Raw genomic sequence first — 21,627 nt, 5'->3', positions numbered from 1 at the left:
CACAGAATTGTTATCTGTTGGTGAGAGCCTTGAGTAGTAGAGTGAGAAGTCCCTGGTTCACTCCCTGGCATCTACAGTTAAAAGGGTCAGATAGTCAGGGATAGAAAAACTGTTATCTGGCTGAGACCTTGGCCAGCTGCCACAGTAGACTAGCCTAATGAGTTTAGAAAAGGCAGCTTCTTTTTTAGACATGCTAAGTGACTGCTTTCACTTTGCTTTAGTTGTCCTCAGAACAACAACAAAATCCAAATTGGGAATTGGTGTATTTTTATTGGTGAAAGGGTTGGTTAATTTTGCAGCCAACTTCTGTATGATTTATATTATTGCAAAATTCTCAGCACATCTCCAGTCTGATATCTTACAAAATTTGCTTTGGTATCTTGGCAGAAAGGCAGTATATAAACGTAATGAATTAAATAAAGGGGGACGGAGTCGGTTAACTGCCAAGTCATATAAGCTCATACTATACAAATTACAACAACAAAAATGACAACTTCCGTTTTCTGGGAGGCAGCCAGGTCACGTTGAAAGCGTTTTAGCGTCACTTCCTAGACCATCACGTGACAGCAACGCCTGTCGCTGTGACGACTTGAACGAGCATCATTTCCCTTTCTCTGCTGCGGGCTCTAGCTGGCTGTTCTCGTCACGTGATACTACGACCATAGAGTTCAGAAAGAAGCCTATAGAAGGATCAAAGCAAAATAGGAAGTTGTCATCTAGAGCACACCGGAAGCGATCGCTTCCTTTCTCCCCCCCACCCGCTGTTTGGTAGATGCCGGAAGAGAAGGCCCCGGCTAACGGCGAGGGTCCAAGATGGCGGAGGTGGTGAGTTGAGAGCCGGGGATTGCGGGGTGGGGGTCTGGTTGGGCTTGCTGGCCCCTCTGCTAATCTCTCTCTAACTCCTGCAGGAGGAAGTGACCGAGGGGTGTCGCCTCCCCGTGCTGCGCCGTAACCAGGAAAACGAGGACGAGTGGCGTGAGTGAGGGGCGGGGCGGAGGCTCAAGGGGCGGGGCGGAGGCTCAAGGGGCGGGGCCAGCTGTCATCATGGCCCAGAGGGGAGACCTCTCACCTTGTGGGGGAAATGATATCTGTTACCAATGAACCTTGGGGAGGGTTAGCATGGACAAGAAGGTGGAGTCAAAGAGGCTGGTGAGGCTGAGGGCCAGCACCGCAGGGGTGTCAGGTCTAAGGTCAGGCTGCGAAAGAGCATCCTGCAGTGTATTGGAGTGTGGTACATGGGGAGGCTCAGATTCAAATCCTCATCTGCCTATAACACTCAGTGATTGAATTGGGGTCAGTTGTAATCTTGGTCCAGGTGTGGAGAACCTTCAGCCCTCCAAATCTTGTTGAATTATAACTCTTCTCAGCCCTAGTCAAGTTTGGCTGGTGGACAGGAGTCCAGCCTACTTTCCAGGATTGTTTAGACAAAAATAGAGAAGGGAGACCTGTATGTATCACCTTGAGCTCCTTGGATGAAAGGCCTGGTATAACTGTAAATATGGGCCAAGATGAGGTGGGACCAACAGCACAGTCTTACCTATGCCATCTCAGAAATATGTTCTATTAATTCATTGGAGGCTAGTGCGGTTTTGAGTTCCACCACAATCAAGATGTCAAGGAGTCTAGAGGTCTCTGGGAATTTGGGGAGAATCCAGTGGAGGAAAGGAGCAAATGGAATTTATTAATCTCAACAGGTTTTGATGACTTTATGATTAAAGGTATTGCAGAACGAAACACACTTTGTTCTCCATGTACAAAAGGAAGTCCAAGTATCTGTGGCAAAATCATATTCTAAACTGTTTTGTATCTTTGCCCTTATTCTACCCATTATTTGTCAGTCTTCTGTCAGTGATGAGTTCCAGTAACAGAATCTGGTATTTGGATACATCCATGACATTGATTACAGGCAATGCAGGTCAGGGCTATCATTTCTTTACAGCACTCTTACCTATTATTCATATCTGAAAAGATAAATTGAGTTAAGAAAGAGTAGTGCCCTCAGCCATCTAGTCTTACAACCAGGATTTGAACTTGAGTTTTTTTTATCTAGGCTCACATTAGTTCTTAATACTCACATTTCACAGACTGAGAACATTGATTGTGAGAATTTTTTTTACAGAGATCCTTGTGGCAGACTAGAGCGTTAAAACTGATATAACATTTGCATCGCAGGAATCCCAAATAAGAGAGTCTTCCTGACACTTTTAGTAGTAGCCTTTTCAGAGGTCCACAAAGTGGTCTCCTCTCTCTCTCTCTCCCTCCACATTCTCTTAGATAATATATTTCTTTCTTTCAACAGCACTGGCTGAAATACTTAGCGTCAAGGACATCAGCGGCCGAAAACTTTTCTACGTTCACTACATTGACTGTGAGTAGATGGGGACAAATCCATTTGGAGGGTGGGCAGGATGAAATCATAAAATGGGCTTTTCCAGATAGGAATGATGAAGACCGTCTGGGAAGGCAAAAGGTTATAGAAACATACTCAAGATACTTAGAAATTGAAAGCAGAATTTTTTAAAATTACTATCCAGTAATTAAAACTGGTCTACCCACTTAAATGGGGAAGTAGACCAGCCTTTTCCCAGAGCAGGAATGGGGAACCTGGAGTCCAACTCCCAGGCAGCTTGGCCAATGACCGGGGCTGATTATCGTTGTTATCTAACAACATCTGGAGGGCCACAGGTTCTGCAGCAGACTGCCCATAGAGCTCACAGCAGAACCAGCATGCTAAACAGGGGTGTGTGAATGCATGGGTAAACTTCCTTTCCATCTGTCCTGAGCATCAGAACCAGTCCTAATAAAAAAAGTTTTTGGAGGTGATTGTTGCTGACTTCATTCTTCACTTTGGAAACATCTGAGAATGCTTTTGAAACTCAGTATTGGGCCAAAAACCAGACTCCATCCTTCCCCTGTTGGGATGTGACTACCAAGATTAGTCAAAAGGCATGGACTCTTCATTCCAGCCCTTGGGACCTGTTTTTGCTTTTGATGTGTATATGTACGTAATGAAATCTGGTCACCAAAAGTAGACAGCTGGCAGCTACTGTAAACAAGCAGGTGGGAAGACAGGCAGAAGCTTGGGGCACTGCCTAGAAAGATAGGGGGGATGTAACAGGGATTGCTGCTGGCTAGATAGCGATCCAGAGCCCTGCTTTTATCATCATTTCATTCCTCCTTAAAGATGGGGGTGGGAAAATTATCCCTTGCCTTGAACCATGCAGTTAACAAGCGTCTGGATGAATGGGTGACTCATGACCGGCTGGATTTGAAGAAGATACAGTTCCCCAAAAAGGAAGCGAAGACACCCACCAAGAATGGGCTGCCTGGATCACGGCCCAGCTCTCCGGAACGTGACGTGGTAGGAGGAAATGTGGGCCCTGGGGGGGGGGGGGGAAGGGAAGGGCGGCTTTGGGAGGATGTGATCTGGCAAGGGATCGGTGGGTGGTGGTGTTAGTCTGGACCTGGGGAAGAGAGTGCTTTTATTAGCATTGGGGTTGATTCCCCGTCCCATTCCCCCAGGTCTCTTTGGGTCAAGGACAGAGACTTTATAAGGAACGAGGCCTTTGGAAACATTGGTGGTTTTCTTCCGGTCTTGTCCCTTGTGTCCTTTTATTGTGCTGCCCAGCCTGCAGCATGTGGGGATGGTGGTCCCTGCACCCTTCCCCACAGCGGCAGTGCCGCCCCTTGCCCCTCCCTCCCATGTGTTGGTAACACCCCTCTTCCTCCCCCACTCAGAGGAAGACCTTGGATCTGTCTCTACAACCAGCCACAACTCCATCCAGCGGTAAAACCCTTCCCATTCCGGTGCAGATAACCCTCCGTTTTAACCTACCTAAAGAGAGGGAGGCCGTCCCCGGCTCGCCCGACCAACCCCTCTCCTCCAGCTCCTGCGTCCAGCCAAACCATCGCTCAACGGTACGAACCGGCGCTCGGCCGCCCCGGCTCGCTCCTTTTGTGTCTTTTGTCTACCCGGCACGTTCTCAAGAGGCCGCACAAGCTGGGCGGGGTTGGGCAAGGTCTGGGCTGGCAAGGGAGGCCTCCAAGGGAGGAGCCCGGGGGCATTCTGGCCTTCATCTTGAGGGCACTCTCTTCCCTCCCGAGTCAAAGAAGAGTAGTGCAGGTGACCCCCGACAGGAAAAACACCAAAGAAATAAAGAACGGGTTCAAATCAAGCCTCCAGTACAGTGCCCTGTGCACATTGGCATTCAGAACCATATTACTCATTGAACTAAGCTCTTGAGTGTCGCTCAGGGTCTGGAGCCTGTGAATGACCGTGGAGCCCCACTAAAAATACTACTCAGACGTCCATTTATTGCTGACTAAGTGCCCTGGAGGGACGTGGGTGGCGCTGTGGGTAAAACCTCAGCACCTAGGGCTTGCCGATCGCATGGTCGGCGGTTCGAATCCCCATGGCGGGGTGAGCTCCCGTCTTCCGGTCCCAGCTCCTGCCCACCTAGCAGTTCGAAAGCACCCTTAAGTGCAAGTAGATAAATAGGTACCGCTTTGTAGCGGGAAGGTAAACGGTGTTTCCGTGTGCTGCGCTGGTGCCGGCTCGCCAGAGCAGCTTTGTCACACTGGCCACGTGACCCGGAAGTGTCTTCCGACAGCGCTGGCCCCCGGCCTCTTAAGTGAGATGGGCGCACAACCCTAGAGTCGGACACGACTGGCCCGTACGGGCAGGGGTACCTTTAAGTGCCCTGGAAATTTTATTTGGTTTGAAACCAGCTTAGCTGCTACAGTCACTTCATTCGGCCCCAAGTCCCCAGGTTCCTTGCTTCACAGCCTCGCTGTTAAGCAAGTTAGAGATTTGAATCGTAGTTTAAATGTTGGGTGGGGGCGTTTTACTTGCAGCTGTCCTTTTTATATGGACTCTCTCTTTCTCTGTGATGTGTCTGCCTGCAAACCCATTAAAACACACCCTGCACCTAAGGTGTCTTTGTGTAAAAGTCTCTGATACCAGAGGCGGGGGAAAAGCTGTTGTGAGCATACAAGCAGACCTTCCATTGTGGAAGGTTCCCTCTCCCCCAGATGTGGGATTAGGACAGCCATACATGCTCCATTGACTGCAGAAGATTGCTGTACAAAGCAGGCCTGAGTCCCCAAGGATGGGGGACAAGTAATCTCTGTAAATGTTCAGAAGAGTCGGAGCTCAGTGATAGAGCACTTGCTTTGTGTGCAGAAGTTCCCAGGTTCAATCCCCAACATCTTCAAGTAAAACTGGGAATGCCTCCCTTTTTGAAACCCTGGAGAGCTGCTGCCAATCAGTGTAGACAGTAATGAGCTAGATGGACCAGTGGGTTTGATTGATTATGAAGGCCCCAAAGCAGATGAACTTGAGCCATAACCCCTGTATGACCTTCCCTGCAAGGCCCAATCCCCGTGTGGGCTGTGGGTCAAAGTCACCATGTTTTTTGCTATGGGACATGCAAGTGGGGATCTCTGCTTGGAACTGAGTGGGCACATGGAAATGTGTTTGGAAGCGTATCAGTGGCTGTTGAGGAAGGGGATGGGCAGCCCCAGAAATAACTTGCTTTGTTTCTGTCTCTTCCAGAAGAGGAAAGTGGAAGTAGTTTCTCCAGCAACCCCCATCCCCACCCCAACAGAGACAACACAAGCATCAGTGTTCCCCCAGGTAAGCCACTCCGCACCCACCTCCAGTGGTTCTTGTTGGACGAATGGGTCTAGGTAAGGGATTATGCCTGTTGGGGGTTGTGGAGGAAGAGAGAGCCAGGTTCTGAAGAGGAGCCTGTGAGTGTCTCCACAGACACCCAGGATGCAGAAGCTGCTCTTCCAGCTACTCAAACAGAGGTTGGTGAAAGGCTGGAGTTTGCGTTTTCTTAACGAGGAAACCAAATCTGAATCCTTGCCTTTGTGCAAAACCACATTTGATTTTGACCTCAACTTACAGAACAGCACAAGGGGATGGGTGTGTGCGCATGAGACCCAAGCAGGCGGCGTGGAATTTTAGCTTTTCCTTTGGGAGGGCGGCTGGATTTTATTCATGCTCCAATGTGGGCCGTTGGCCCACAGAACACATGGCACCGGTCTGAAACTAAGCAGGACAGGGTCTGGAATGTAGGCCTGCCTGAGAACACCACACTGACTTCTGAAGAGGAAGATGAGCTACAATAAATAGATACACCTCCCAAAAATAAATATACCTCCCAAGCCAAATAGGTTTGTGACCTAAAGAGCGGGGATGCATGTGTTGCCTTCCTCTTTAGCAGCCCTCCAGACCTCTTTGTCTTGCCCTTAGAACCCTCTCACCAACCTGGCTTGCATCCTCCTTGACTATTTTTGCTTGGCTAGAATGTCTCCTTGAATTCTCATACTGCTTCTTGGGTGCCAGGATGGAGAGGAACGTATAAGTAAGTTAGACATTGTTCCTCCACCCATGTTTTCTCCTGGCCCTGCCCGCCACGGGCGGCCCCCGAAAAGTTGCCTGGATGGGTGAGTCACCTCAGGGTGCAAAAAGTTCCTCCCTCTTGCTGTAGCTTCTGTCCCTCAGTGAGTCTTCTGGAGCTCTTTTTGAGGTGCCTTTTAACACTTTTCTGCGTGAGCTGGAGAGAGGGGGAGGGAGTGCCTGGGCAGTGACTTTCCCCTGCTCTCTTTGACATCCTCCTTGACCCCGTTTTTGTCTTCCAGAATGGCTCCGCACGCCGAGCGGTGGCTGCCCAGCCTGGCAGGAAGAGGAAATCCAATTGCCTTGGCACTGATGAGGTAAGTGCCAGGGCTTGGGGTAGTGCCTGCCAGCCTGCTTCCCAGGGGGGCACCAGCCTGGAAGAAGGAATGTGTGGCTCTTCCTCGTTCATCCAGAATCTCCCGCCTCCCCCCGGTTTTTGTGAGCAGGACTCCCAGGACAGCTCTGACGGCATCCCCTCAGCCCCACGCATGACAGGCAGTCTGGTCTCGGACCGCAGCCACGATGACATCATCACGCGCATGAAAAACATTGAGTGCATTGAACTGGGGCGTCACCGCCTGAAGCCTTGGTACTTCTCGCCCTACCCACAGGAGCTCACCACCCTCCCCGTCCTCTACCTCTGCGAGTTTTGCCTTAAGTACGTCAAGAGCCTCAAATGTCTCCAGAGGCACCTGGTAAGTCCCAGGACCCAGTTTGGGCAGCCTGTCATCCGGGACCCAAAGTCTGCCGGCCTGGATTGCTCTGTTTCCCAGCCAGCTCTTTGTCGCCAACACCTAGCGGCTGCCCGAGACTGCATGCTGGCTACCGTTGGCATACCAGGTCTAACAACACCCTGAGTTGCCCAGACCCGCCTGTTTCTCAAGACGCCAGATCTATCTTCCTGGGTTGGTAGACCTGGTCTCTGGCCTGGGTAGACCTAATGCCCAGTCTGACTTGTTATAGCAGGTAAGCCCAATGCCATACTGTGCCTGCTCCTGCAGAGTCAGAGGCCAGGCAGGTCTACCGTCCCGACTGGCTGTCGGACATGCCTGGAGACTGTTGGGCTCAGCAGACCTGTTGATGGGGATCTACTGATCTCTGCAGACCCATTGCCCAGGGTTGGTAGCCCTGATGCTAGCCTGGGATTTCTGCCTGACGCAGCCTCCAGGAGGTTAAACCTATTGAGTCTAGTAGACCCTGTTGGTCTTCTCCTGCCTATTGGAGGACCGGTCTGCCTACCGTCACATCTCTGTCACAGCCTTGCAGGCTACACATGCCCATCATGCCAGTTTGTGCATTCAGAAGATTTGATTGGCAAAACGTCTCCAGATGAGATAGGGCTTGTTTGAGTACACCCCTATGGGAACATACTGGAGGGAAAGCTTGCTTCTTCACCCTTGCAGGCTAGTTTTCTACATGCCCCTGAGGTATTTTATACGAGAAGCAGGACTTGGAGCAGTTTTGCTCCTCAAGCCGCCTGATTGCATCAGTTCTGTGCAACTCGGAATCTCAAAAAGCTCCTACAATCACCTGGGGAGTCAATAGATTTATTTATTTTATATATTGTGCTAACAACAGTGACGACAAAAAATACAAATCAGGCTGATGCAACAGAAATAAAACAAGAATACACTTTTAAACATAGAATAAAATAAAACCCATTACTGTCTTGGGTTGGATGAATCTTAAAGAGGAACAGTATCATATATTTTTGAATCAACCAAATCCATTGAGAAGCAGCAGGAGGTAGCAGGCAGTGTTCTTCCTTATTGACATTAGTACAGTTGTACCTCAGGTTACAGACGCTTCAGGTTACAGACTCTGCTAACCCAAAAATAGTACCTCGGGTTAAGAACTTTGCTTCAGGATGAGAACAGAAATCGCACCGTGGCAGCGGGAGGCCCCATTAGCTAAAGTGGTACCTCAGGTTAAGAACAGTTTCAGATTAAGAACAGACCTCCGGAACGAATTAAGTTCTTAACCTGAGGTACCACTGTAATATAACCAAACCAAACCCCTAAAAATCTATCCAAAAATCTATCCTTTTTACATTGTCCCCTGGAAATGCATAGTTTGTTGGTCAGCTTTTATAATAAAGCAAGTTCCCAAACTTTGGAATACGAAAAAGAAGTATTGGCTCCGTTTGGAACTTTCTAGAAATGAGCCATTGTGGCTCTAGCAGCCATCTCAAAATGAGCAATTAGCTCTTTATTATGTATACTAAGACCAGCTTCCTCAAAAATAGGTAATGGTGCAAGCTGGGCAGAAGGGATAAGAAAACAATTCAAAATTGTATTGATTTCTTTAAAAGCCAGAGACCATAAATGAAAATATGATTGAGTAACATGCCTCTGGGAGTTCTGTACCAGTTCGTGAATCACTTTTAAGGACAGTTCTTTATATTTTGCTGAAACAGAGCGGAGAGGGGGCTTCACCCATATTCTCTGCCAGGTATCATCCTCTTTGCCCCAACCTGTGTCCTGGCTCCATGCTAATCTTAAACCGAGCTGCCTGTTTGGTTCCTGTTTCAGTAAAAGTTTGTATAACCCAGAGTCAGTATTGAAATGATAACTGTGTGTGCTTACTTTGCACCATCCAATTGTGTAAAACATGGGAGAGAACTCTTGAGCGCCTTGCTGGACTTCCAGAGAGGGAAGACGCAACACTCATTTCCCTGTGTGTGTGCTCCACTAAAGGTTAGGTTCTTGATTCCCCACCCTCCATCTGGCATTTACTCTGGGAACAGTTAACTTTGTTAGAGAGCAGTATCAATGGTTCCAGACAAAAATCCCTAGTGTGTGCTGGAGCCAGGTAAGGGGCTGCAACTTTGTAGGATCTTGAGCTTTTACCTCCCCACACCCTCCAGTCTGCCCTGTCCTGTCCTATGTCCCTGCCCCCCAAATGCAATTCCTAGAATCACAAGGACCCGGAAAGGTTTGATTTTGCTTGCGAGAGTTCAGCCTGTGATCCTTCTGTTTTGCAGACAAAGTGTGACTTGAGGCATCCGCCAGGGAACGAAATCTACCGCAAAGGGACGATCTCCTTCTTTGAGATCGATGGGCGGAAGAACAAGGCAAGAGCAGTTATTGGGCGCTGATGAAACAGGGATTCTAGGAAAGCTGATTCCACGATGATTGCTGGGGCTTTGTTTTGGGAGATGGGGATGGAGAGCGCACTGGTGGCGGCTGTTGGCCGTAGACGTCTCATCCACCACACACACACACACACACACACACGAAGTTGGGACTGCTTCATCTAGTGCAGGGGTGGGGAGAAACTGTTGCCCTTCAGATGTTGTTGGATTACAACTCCCAACTGCTTCAGCCGCTGTGGGGGTTGCCATCTAGGAACTTCTGGAGACCACGGTTTCTCCACACCTGACTCAGCCCAGTGATGTCTGCTCTGTCTGGCAACAGCTCTCCAGCAACTCAAAACAGAGAAATCTTTCCTCCTCCTAATTGGAGAAACCAAGAATTAAACACAAGACTTTCTACATGCAAAACAGTTTCCCCATCATTGAACTACAGTCTCTCCCTGTAAAGCTACAAACTTCCAAATGCCAGAGCAGGCGGTTTCTTCATCCTGTCCAGTACCCTCTCTCCTCTGACTGGCTGTGGTTCTCCAGGGTCTTCCCTGTCCCCTTCCACCTGATCCCTTTAACAGAAGGTGCCAGGGATTGAACCTTGGGCCTTCTGCAAGCAACAGTAAATTTGGCCCTCCCTGCTGCCTGCTCCCGCCACCCACCCAAATGCGAAAAAGGTACAAAACTGAGTCACATAACGTGTGGTCTGAACTGATAGGCAAGCCAGATGGGTGTCCCATCTGGTACGACAAGACGTTCACAATGACAGAGAAGCAATGCAAAATTGGCATTTTCAGTCCTTCATTGCAAAAGTCTTTTCTTTGTGTGCTCGTTTCCTTTCCTCCATTTCCTCCCAGAATCCAGATGTATGGATTGACAAGTCGGGGCAGAATAGAAGGGAGGGAAACAATCCAATCCAGTTGTCTCTGTGTGGGTGGGCAGATAGGGTGGAGGTTCATCCCCACATTGTAAGGCAGGCATGTTTTAAAAGTCTTGAAACTGATCCAAAAGCAAAGGTCATGTGCTCAGTACTTGGGGAGGGGTGTTTGGAAGTGAAACTTCTGGGTTTGTCTTCTCTCCCCTCCACTTGCTTCCTTGTTGTTCTGGAGATGTAATGGAGTGAGCATCCCACACGAATTTCCCTCTCCTTGGAACTGGGAAAAATGCATTTTAAATTCCCTGGAGGAAGCACTGGGTTTCTAGACACCGTATGTGAAGCTGAGAGGAGGAAATGCTCATAGCCTCATATTTGAAATGGCTTGTGATTTCCCTCCCCCTCCAGTCCAGTCTTGCCCCACAACCTTTCGCTGCTAGAGATGAATCTCAGGCCCTCCTTTCTCAAGGACGTGCTTTTTTTACCCTTTCCATATATCTTTTCAGAGCTACTCGCAAAACCTCTGCCTCCTGGCAAAGTGCTTCCTGGACCACAAGACCCTCTACTATGACACAGATCCCTTCCTCTTCTACGTAATGACAGAGTACGACAGCAAAGGCTTCCACATTGTCGGCTACTTCTCCAAGGTAATGTTGCAGAATTAATGTACACATACATTGGATAGATTTTAAGAATTTCTAAATTGATAATGCGTTAATATAATATTAATTTGCATGGTGTATGTGTAAAATTCATTTGTCTATTTCAAATACATTTAATATCATCAAGTTCTTAAATTAGTTACAGTTCCGATTGAAATGGATCTGAAGTTTCCACCATGAGCTGAGAGTTTTACCTAACTGAATGCTATTCTTTTTAGCCCCAGTGAAATTTTGTGGAATGCTCACAATAATGTCTTTGCTTTGCAAATGTGTCCAGGGGCCAACCTGTATTGATATTTATCATCCTCATCCTTTTATGTTTTGTCCTGCCTCTGAGAATAAAGATTTATTATTATTATTATTTTTATTATTATTATTATTATTATTTAGCAAGGAGAAAGAAGTTAGGGGGAGAGCTGGTAGCAACAGCCTAATGTTATCTGTGGAGCAAGTTGGCTGTGAGGATCTACACAGAGCACTGGAGACCTGTCCAGCTCAGTCCCTCTCTGCCTTCTGATATTTCATTAGGCATTACATTTTCTCTTTCCAAGTCTTTCCTTGCAGCCATAAGGACTGGAAACTTAGTTTATAGAATAAAAGCTGAGGGCCTACTGTTAATGAATTTTGCAACAGTTATGAAACCAAAGAATGGGCACTGTCCTAATGCAATCGCCATTATGCTAGTTGTGGTGAAACCTAAACAGCTTCCTCTTGACAAGGGACAGAGAGAGGGGAAATCTCCTGTCATGCCAATGTCAGGGATCCCGGGGAGAGTCAGTGTTGGAAGGGCTGGAACAGCTCCTCCAGTGAAAATTAACATGCTGCTTGTTTTGCCACTACGTGCAGGAGAAGGAATCTACGGAGGACTACAACGTGGCCTGTATCCTGACCCTGCCCCCTTACCAGAGACGGGGCTACGGAAAGTTGCTGATTGAGTTCAGTAAGTGGAGTCTCTTTCCATTTTCAACCCTCCATTTGAATCTTAGCAGGTTGTTGAATCAAACCCTCCTATATCCCCAGAGGTTGTTTTTCTGGATTTGGCCCAACCATTCCCGACAGTCTCAGGAGACAGTCTCTTCCCTGACACATCGAGGCTCTAGAGGTGCCCTCATCTGTGCATCATGTTTAGATTGTCATGTGCAAACATGGGGAAGAGCACTTGTGGGGCTGCCCCACAGCTGCCCCACAGCTGTGTAGCTCCCTCATCTTGAGTAACCTTCAAAGCCCAAACTTCAGCACCTTCCCCCACCCCCCACCCTAGATGTGTTGTCTAAGTAGTCTTTTACTTGCACTTTTGGTAGTTTGGTATGAAGATCCTGCTTTGACGACTCAGTTGCTTATTAAAACAAACAAAGCCACAGAGTTATGCTTGGTTATCTATGCATTACATAGATTTATTTACTTGCAGGATAGAAATCCTACAAAGGTGGCTTACAAGTAATACAATTACATATTTTAAAAATATATTAGAAATATTAACATATCAAAAACACCACAGGATCCTTTCCACATGACTGTTGGTGGCCATGGGTTGTGGGGAGAAAATCCAGCTGGGGCAGGCCGAGGAGGGCACCTGGTTGGGGAGCGCTGCTATAAACAACAGCCTGTTTGAGGTTGCTGTGATGTTTGCTAGCCGCATATTAAGACACTTAAAGTTATATCCTATTTTATCAGGTCTCCCAGCTAGGAAATGCTCCTTATTTTAGAAAGTGCTTGTTCCATGGAGTAGGCAGTCCCAATTTCACATTGTGGAAAAGACTCCTAATCCTGCCAATTCCCAGTTCCACCAGTCGAGTGCTGTATTTTCATTATTTATGAAAATTCACTTCTTTAAAATTTGGGTCGAGGGCGCCTCTTGGCCCTCATTTTAAACTCCGTGGCTTGAGACAAAATAGGTAGAACTTTCCCTGATTTAGTCATCTCTTCCATCCGCCACATTGTTCTTTCTTGTGCACCGGGATCTTCTCACAGCCCCCCTCAAGCTGCCTCACTCTTTCCCCTCAAGGCTATGAGCTGTCCAAGGTGGAAGGGAAGACAGGCACGCCAGAGAAGCCTCTCTCAGACCTGGGGCTCCTGTCCTACCGCAGCTACTGGTCCCAGACCATCCTCGAGATCCTCATGAACCTCAAATCGGAGACCGGAGAGCGTCCACAGATCACTATCAAGTGAGGTCCAAGTAATGAAAGTTCACTACTGAAACCCCTGTGGGCAGCCTCCGGGCTGCATGAGGCCCTTGGGAAGGCCTTCAGTGCGGCCCTTAGCAGTGCTGATGGCAACCCCTCGCTGCTTAATTTTTTGCATGGGGTGGAGAAGACACCATGCGGTGGGTGCCCAGAAAATCATGTTCCCCTCAGCTTGCCAAATAGCTGGAGGGGGGAGGGAGCTGTGATGGGGAGACAATGGTGTGTGAGGTCATTTCCACGTAAATTAGCCCTCTGTGTGTGTTTGTGTGTGTGTAGCCACTAGCACAGGCATCCCCAAACTCTGCCCTCCAGCTGTTTTGGGACTACAACTCCTATCATCCCTAGCTAACAGCACCAGTGGTCAGGGATGATGGGAATTGTAGTCCCAAAACAGCTGGAGGGCAGAGTTTGGGGATGCCTGCACTAGCACATAACCTGTGACTTCCTAACCTCATGTGACAAAAAACAAGAAAAAAAATCCATCAGGAGAAGCTCCCAGGTAGGAGCTGGGAGAGCTCACTTTCGTTTGAAATAGGGGTTAAGACGCAGCCTTAATAGAGGGCTTTGTATTTCTTCTTTTTTTTCTATCTTTTTTGTCTGTTTTATATTTATTCAGATTAGTTTGGCTTTTATTGTATTCTATGTTGAAAACTTTCAATTAAAAAACTGATTAGAAATAATAAGGTGGCCAATTCACTACCTGAGGTGCACGCTAAGGTTGTAAGACTGGCCTCCCTCTTTCACTGGCCCTTCTTTATTTTGGATTGCACTCAGTATTTCTTCTCCTTGTTTCCAGTGAGATCAGCGAAATCACAAGCATCAAGAAGGAGGATGTCATCTCGACACTGCAATACCTCAACCTCATCAACTACTACAAGGTAGCATGCCTGAATGAATGGCCATGCAATTTGCTCTGCAGCAGCAAGACTCCAACATTTCTAGGCACCACTTTGGAGCTTAATGGGCAAGTTTGGGCTCCCAATTTAGGGGTTCCCTAGAGCTCCCAGCAGACAAAGACACAGATGGGGATCACAAATGGGGAATGAAGTCTCCTGCACCCAGGTGTTGCTAGATTCCTAACTACTATCAGCCCCAGCAAGTCTAGCCCAATGGTCAGGGCTGATGGAACTTGGAAGACCCAACAATTGCTAGAGGGCCTCAGGTTCCCCACCTTTGGGCTGAATTCATCCTGAAGGAGGGAAGTGTTATAGTAACATGAACCAGCTCTGCACGGAGGACACACTATCTTGGGATGGATGTGTCTGCATGTGAATTTTGTTTGTGTTTGGCTGATGGAGGGATAAAAACGACAGGCGGTGATGTGCTAAGGTTCTTGCAGTTTGTCTATGCAGTTTTGCATAACTTGCTCTGCTTCTGCTGATGTGGCTGATGTCTTTGCAGTGGCATGGCCAGGAGTAGAGGAGCTGTGCAAGGCAGCCTTTGCTGAACCCATGGCCTTCATCTATTTTGGACTCCAACACCCATCAGCCCCTGCTAGCATGGCTAATGGTCAGGGAAGATGAGAGTTGGGAGCCCAGTAATACATGTAGCTTACCAATTTGGAGAAGGCTGCTATAGGGTAACAGGTATGAGGGTTTTTTGTGGGGGTAGGGGGAATAGCATTACAGGGAAGACTAGAAACTGCAGAAATTTCTTGTGGGGTAGGGAGTTGCAGCACTAGAAAGTGATACAGCTTGTTGGCTTCAGTTTTCCCCACCTGCAGTAATGGGGGCAGCAGAGGAAACGTGTTCCTTCCCCTCAAGATAAACCAGCTAGAACTGTGGCCTGCTTTCAGGCATTTTTAAAGACGAGACTCATTTTTCCTGAGAAAATTCCATGAAAAGGGATGGGCAGGGAGACGCTGCAGCCCTTGGCTGTCTGTGGTTCTCCGCCACGTCAGATTTACCTCTTGTCACAAAAAGCGCCAGGAACTCAGAAGAGGTATTTAATATGCAGGATTTCAGGAGCTGAACCATAGTGGCCACAGAAGTGGTGGGAGTGAGCAGTGTTTCAAGTATAGCCGTGTCCCCATCATGAGGACTAGAATCTTTGTTTAAAATTAACAGAACCAAAACACGTCTCCTTTCTAGGGCCAGTATATCCTGACACTCTCCGAGGACATCGTGGATGGACATGAGCGTGCCATGCTGAAGCGAATCCTGCGCATTGACTCCAAGTGTCTGCACTTCACCCCAAAGGACTGGAGCAAAAGAGGAAAGTGGTGAGGCCTGCGCACCTGAGTAAGGACCAGCTGCTTGCAGGACATCCACCCTCCTCCTCACTTTCTGTGACAATGGGGATCAGGCAAGGTGACCATGCGCTCTTTCGAAGACATTTTCCAGTCGGCTATCGAAGCAGGCACCGTCAGCCAGCCTTGGCGCGTTGTTACCTGGGCCTCACGTGCCCTGGACTTGCCTGCTTGTTTGTATATAGGACTTTTTGGATCCCTCACTGAGCGGTTGTGTACAGAAGTGGAAAAAGCACAGACCAAGCTACCCAAGCCGTCCCCCACCCCCCCCTTTTTTTTTTGGACCGGATATTTATTTATATATATAAATACAAAACCACCATCACAAATCAAAGTTTGGAGCTTGACAAAGGCAGTTGAAGGGCAGCTGCTTTCTGCTGCGTTTCAACTGCAGGCAGAGAAACTGTTGTTGCTGCCTCCTTCTTTTGAGGCTGGAATTGTGCAGTTGCTTCCTTGGGAGGAGAAGCTGGAGGCCAGCTCTAGAAAGCTGCTCTCTCCCATACTGCCTGAGGCTGTAGCAGCATCCACAGGGGTGAAAATGTGGAAAGAATCTGTTATAGGTTAGCATACGGTAGACAGTCTCGCTCTCTTGCTCCCTTTCCCCAAAACCAGAGTCTTCATGAACTGGAGGAGCAGCCTTAAAAAAAAGCAAACCCCACCCACCTTCTGTGCTCAGAATAAATTAACAAAATGGGTTTTTAAATGGCATGTGTGTGTACATCTTTTTTCTGGATATGGTATTGCTTTTTCACAAAACCAAGACCCTCAGACAAGCAAATGGGAGCCTGAGAAGGAAGAGGCTTATAGGCCAGAGCCACTACAGCCTGAAGCAGTTGAAGCGATGGCTGCGTACACATCATACATTTAAAGAATTCTGGAAACGTTACGTTTATTACGGGAATTACAACTATAGTTCCCAGGATTTGGGGTTGCTGGTGAGCTGTGGTGTAAGTATATGCCACATAAGGAGCCACAATCACTTTACCTTGTAAGGGGTTTTCAAAGCTGAGTCTTTGCAATACAAACTAAGTGTGTTTAAAATCCATTTCCACTACCCTGGCGCTCTTCCTGAGGAACTGTAGGAACTACAGCTCTGTGAAAAGATAGGGGTGTCCAAAACTCTGGAGTTGCAAGATTTTCCTGGGAGACAGAAAGCGTGGGAATTAAAGCAGTGTTGACATGGTCTTATCTATGTAGTTGAGGGAAACCACCAGAACCAGGTGTGGCAGCAGGATCCTTTGACTTGATGGAGCACATTCTCAAAAGTCACTTTGGTGAGGAGTGAGCCCACAAAAACTTGCTTTAAAAAAAAATATTGCAGAGATAGACCAAGATCGAAAGCAAAGTTCCACTTGAATGGTAATACTGTAAAAGAAAAGGCTGAATGCAAGGAAAGCACAGATCTGCACGTTGGTGGGGCTGAGTTAGCAACAGCATCCAATCTGAAAATGAGAGGCCTGCAGAAAAAGGACTCCTTAGCCCCCCCACCCCAAAAAAATCCAATACAGAGTTCGAAGTGCAGCCTGTTTGTTTGTTTTTTTACTTCCATGTCACCAGCAGTCACAAGCTCCCATCTCATTCTTCATCAGCCACAGGAGCATGGATCTACAAGGGAACAAAAAGGATCCTTTTGAGGAGGGATGGGGAACCAGCAGCCTCCCAGCAGAAGTTATTGGGCTACAACTCTCATCTCCATCCCTGACCACTGGTTGAGGTTGATGGCAGTCAGAGTCTCACAGCAGCTGAAGGGCTATGGTTTCCCCACCTGCTACAGCCACATTCCTGTCCACAAGATGCACGTAAGAGTCGGTCTGACCAGACACCGTCCCTAACAACGTAGAAGAGACGGTGTTTCTAGTCAGAGAGGAGGAACTGCAGAATTAAGCCACTCTCAGAGAGGAGTCGAGGCAAGAAAGGTGCTAGGCTGAGCAAGGCGGCATCAGTGTCAAACTCTACCAATGCAGCCCTGCACTTATTCAGCTTCACCCTATTTGATTTTGGTGCTGTGCGTGTTTCCTGCCTTTGCCGCCCCCCGCCACAGATTATGGGTGGGGAGGGAACGGCACCAAAACCCTCGCCTCCCAAAATGCACAATAAGGCCAATGTTTACTGGAGCGTCTGTTTCTCCAGAAGCATGTTTTTAAAGTATTTGCCCTATGGAATCAGAGCTGGAGGGGACCCTGGAGATCAAGGCTAGGGAACCTGTGGCCCTTTAGGTGCTGTTGGACTACCACTCCCATCATCCTTGACCATTGGCCAGGCTGCCAGGGGCTGATAGTCCAACAGCACTGGAGGGCTAAGTACTCCCCAACCCTGCTCTTAATTGCCACAGGAAATCCAGAAATCTAGAACGGGTTCCCAAACTTTCAGGTGCTCTCCAGTGTGTCTGCATTAAATATACTGATTTTTGATTGCATTTTAAAATTTATTTTACGGTATTACGATCTGAATTCTACGGGGCACAATAAAATACAACATAAGAAAGAAAAGCAAACCAAACCAAACCAAACCAAACCAAACACAAGAGCCATATAGCACCTGCAGATACTACATGAAGACTGTTAGATTCCCAGCTCTCACATCTTCACCCTAACCATACCCAGCTCTTTTCCATGACTTACAGGAATAATACCAAAATTTACAGAAAGGGCCTGAAGGTATGCTTCCAAGTGGAGACGCCCACCCTGAGCTTCCCTGCCCCTTTATAGATAAGATACGCACCCCTTCAGCAATCTTCGGCCATTGTAAGGACATGAGGATCTCATCACTGCTGTTGGGGGCCTGCTCCAGGTTCCAGACAGTGAGTAACTCAAAGGTAGACTTCACCTGCACCTGCCGCTCCTGTAGGAAAGAAGGGACAGTCAATGGGGATCCGGGGATTAACCCTCCCCTCTCCAGGTTCCACCCACCCAACAACTCACCTGCAAAGCTGCATCATCTTCCTCCAGGACCAGCCCCATGTAGCCCTCAGGTACGAGGACTTCCTTCCCTTTTAGGCTCCGCCCACGGAAGGATACGGATGCCTCTGCTGGGCAATGCAGGGTGACAGAGGACAAAAACAAACAAACATAGATTCTCAGTCTGGGCTTTCCAGGCAGAGATGGGGCTCCACACCTGCTCTCCAGTCCCTTTAAACTGGAAATCCCTCCTAGAACCACCTGCATGCAAAACTCATGTGTTCTTGCTCCTAATAATAATAATAATAATAATAATAATAATTTATTTATACCCCACCCATCTGGCTGGGTTTCCCCAGCCACTCTGTTCTAACATAGTCAATATTGTTGTTTTATCACAATATATTGTGAAACTAGGGAAGGAAAGAGAGAGGGAAATGAGCAAATTTCTGACAGGCTTCTAGAGTGACGGTCAGTTTATTCTTTTAGCATATTATTTTATCGTTAATATAATGGGTGTGGGGGTGAGGGCCCGGTGTCAGCAGCTGTGATCGAGGAATGTTTTGGGTCACAAAACTCTTATGCCACAAAGGCTACTCCAAATCGCAGCACCGGCCGCCAGTAAGGGAAGGCTTGCTTCCATGATAGGTTGAGGGACTTGGAGCTGATCAGCCCCAGAAGACCTCAGAGGATGTTGAAGACTGGCAGTTATGGCAGCCAGCAAAGGCTTGGGGTTGAATTGAGATCCTCGTTCAACTCGGGGAACAAGACCAAGGAAGGTCTAGCCTTGAAGTCAGGAAACGCCACCTGAGCAATTCTGTTACTTATAGGAGGCATTTCTATGGTGTCATTTTTCTTGTGCTAATTTTTATTTTGGTAAAAAAAAACCCAAGCCTTCTAAATAAATAAATACGTTATTACTGGATTCCATACACACTCTTCCAGGGTGTGTAATACAACAACATTAAATACCTAAGCAGCGCAGAAGGGCCAGAGCTCAGTGGTCGGAGCTCGTGCTTTGCATGCAGAAGGTTGTAGGTTCAATCCCTGGCATCTCTAGGGTAGGAACATCCTGCCTGAGGCGCTGGAGAATCACTGCCAGCCAGTGTAGACAACATTGACCTAGATGGGCTAAGCGGTCTTTTCTGGTAGAAAGCACCTTTTTTTGTTCTAGATGGACAAGGGATTCAGGGCTCCTGCACCTTTCATAGCTGTCCAGAAGAGGGAATTTAGGCAGCTATTGTTCAATCAAAGGTGCAGGAACCCAGTCCTCTTCCCCGTCCACCCTCTCCCATGCCCTCCCTGGTGGTCCATTACTGCACTCGGAAGTCTGAGCCTGCCAAGGTAACACCCCTTGCATCGTCTCCTCTGCCCCATTTACTTCAAGCAGCACCAATCCCTCGCAGCGCAATCCACTCCAGGGTGGAGACTACACAAAGTTTCTTTAAAGCACACTCTCTTCCCCTCGGAGAATTATGGGCACTGTAGTTTGTTAAGGGATGCTGGGAATTATAACTTTGTGAGGGCTAAAACTACACTGCCCAGAATTCTTTTTTTATTATTATTTTTTGGGGTGGTGGGGTGGGAAAACGTGCTTTAAGCAGATATGGTGTGTCCGCAGACCAGGCCTACTTCGAGATACAAGACTGCACTGAGTTCGACGGGGCCCCGAGTTCGGATTCTGAGCCATTTCTTTCCCCCCTTGCAGAGCAAATCCTACCCCCTTTCCCAAGTCCACACGGACAGATAAAAGTCCCTCTCGATCCAATGGGGCCTTAGTGCCCCATAACCGGCTGCCCAAGGGGTCTGCATCCCACTCTCCTCCTGCTTCGCTCACCGTCCGGTTCTCCGGGCCGTCGAATGGCCGGCGCGAAGTACCGCCGCACCGCAGCGGCGCCGTCGTGCCGGACCGCGCAGGGGAGCAAGTGGAGCCGCTCCCGGGGCGCCCCGGGCAAAGAAGGCAGCGCCAGCCGCGCCGGGCCCCGCTCCTCGCCAGCCATGAGCAGCACAGCCGTCCGCCCTTCCTTCCTTCCCGCGGAGCAGCCGCCCTCCTGCGCCCCGCCCAGGCGCATCCACTCCCGGGTCGCGCCCAGCCCAGCGCCGCCTCCTGCGCCCTCCAGCGCGCGTTGGACTCTCCTCCGCAAGCCCCGTCCGCCTTCAACGGGTCCTGGCGGGCACGTCCGACTCGAAAAGGGAGTTCGTTCCCCAGGAAAGGGTTGCCAGTTTCGGCCTTTCATTTTACACCCCCCCCCCTACCAATCTTCAATTCGGTTCTCCCACATTTCTGCAGCATTAGTTCAATTAGTTCAGCATTAGTTCAACTAGTTCAATGCAGCAATCTTTCAGCATCTTAAAAGGTAGCTTCTTCTAAGAAACGCATTTAAGTATATAGTTTGGACGGACGCCCACGTGCTTGCAAGCACTTTCTAATAATATAGTTCATTTTCGTATGTTGTTTTCACGGGTATATTCCTTTCCAGCCTTTGTCCTGCAAAAGCCATTTCCCCACTTGGCTCTGCCCCAGGCTGAGAGGGTGGGAGAGACATCATCGTGCGCCACAGGGGTTGGGTGTGGGACACTGAGTTCCTTCTCTCTTTCCTTCTCTGGGGGGTGGAAGCCCCCCCCCCCAATCCAGACAGCTATCTCAGCCCCTGCTGCTGCATATGGAACCCTAGACCAGCCCCAGAAGAATGGGGAGGGGGTGTTTGCAGGGGGAAAGGAGAGGCGTGTGTGTGTGTGTGTGTGTGTGTGTCTTGGACTGGAGGGTATTTTTTCAGAGGGGAGTGAATCTTTACTTTTCAAGGAATCTCCCACCACCCTCCTGTGCTTACCAGTAGTTTGCAAGAGGTGTTGGGGCTCAAATTTCAGAAGCCCTCTGTCTGGCCTGGCTGTGATGATGACCCAGCTGCAAAGGAAGACCACCCTCTGTTCATGCTCAAGGATGCTGTCTTCCCCAAGCAATTTGCAAAGAAAATGCCCATGTTTCCCTGGTATTGCATGCAGGTTCAAGAGCTGAGCTCTGGGAACTCAGGGAAGGCTATCGGACCTCACTCACCCAACCTGGCAAGATGCTACCATATTTAATAGCGGCACAAAGCAGCAGAAAAAAAATATAACAGGTTTTACTTTCCCCAAAGTGTGGAGCTGAATTGACTGGAGCGGGAGGGCAGCTTCTCCTCTTGAATTTCTGCCTGCTGTGACTCTTATTTCAGCCTGGCAGACTCTTATTTCAGGAATATCCTAACCCAGATGCAAAGTAAATAGAGCCAAAAGGG

General features: G+C 48.5%; 2 protein-coding genes across 7 annotated transcripts; one reads left to right on the top strand and one right to left on the bottom strand.

Annotated features, from left to right (window-relative positions):
• The first annotated feature begins 682 nt into the window (after window positions 1–682).
• On the top strand, window positions 683–16,158 carry KAT5 (lysine acetyltransferase 5). Of its 5 annotated transcripts, XM_080985584.1 has the most exons (14): window positions 685–825; window positions 909–975; window positions 2,300–2,368; window positions 3,225–3,361; window positions 3,739–3,918; window positions 5,555–5,635; window positions 6,649–6,723; window positions 6,853–7,101; window positions 9,390–9,479; window positions 10,869–11,009; window positions 11,871–11,964; window positions 13,030–13,189; window positions 14,004–14,085; window positions 15,298–16,158. In XM_080985584.1, the coding sequence occupies exons 1-14, from the start codon at window positions 814–816 to the stop codon at window positions 15,430–15,432; spliced, it is 1,572 nt and encodes a 523-aa protein (XP_080841710.1). In that variant the 5' UTR covers window positions 685–813; the 3' UTR covers window positions 15,433–16,158. The 5 variants fall into 5 exon arrangements, with proteins under 5 accessions (XP_080841711.1, XP_080841712.1, XP_080841708.1 ...); XM_080985586.1 differs by lacking the exon at window positions 3,739–3,918 and having other exon boundaries at window positions 684–825; XM_080985582.1 differs by having other exon boundaries at window positions 684–825; window positions 6,649–7,101.
• Window positions 16,159–16,327: 169 nt separating this feature from the next.
• Window positions 16,328–20,613, bottom strand: RNASEH2C (ribonuclease H2 subunit C). Of its 2 annotated transcripts, none has more exons than XM_080985588.1 (4): window positions 20,190–20,613; window positions 18,377–18,483; window positions 18,177–18,296; window positions 16,328–17,060 (listed from the first exon to the last, which is right to left on the bottom strand). In XM_080985588.1, the coding sequence occupies exons 1-4, from the start codon at window positions 20,587–20,589 to the stop codon at window positions 17,031–17,033; spliced, it is 657 nt and encodes a 218-aa protein (XP_080841714.1). In that variant the 5' UTR covers window positions 20,590–20,613; the 3' UTR covers window positions 16,328–17,030. The 2 variants fall into 2 exon arrangements, with proteins under 2 accessions (XP_080841714.1, XP_080841715.1); XM_080985589.1 differs by having other exon boundaries at window positions 18,377–18,480.
• Window positions 20,614–21,627: the final 1,014 nt, after the last annotated feature.

The sequence above is a fragment of the Podarcis pityusensis genome (genome assembly GCF_964106645.2).
Source record: "Podarcis pityusensis genome assembly, chromosome: 16".
Lineage (NCBI taxonomy): Eukaryota > Metazoa > Chordata > Lepidosauria > Squamata > Lacertidae > Podarcis > Podarcis pityusensis.
This window is presented reverse-complemented; position numbering and strand designations above follow the sequence as displayed.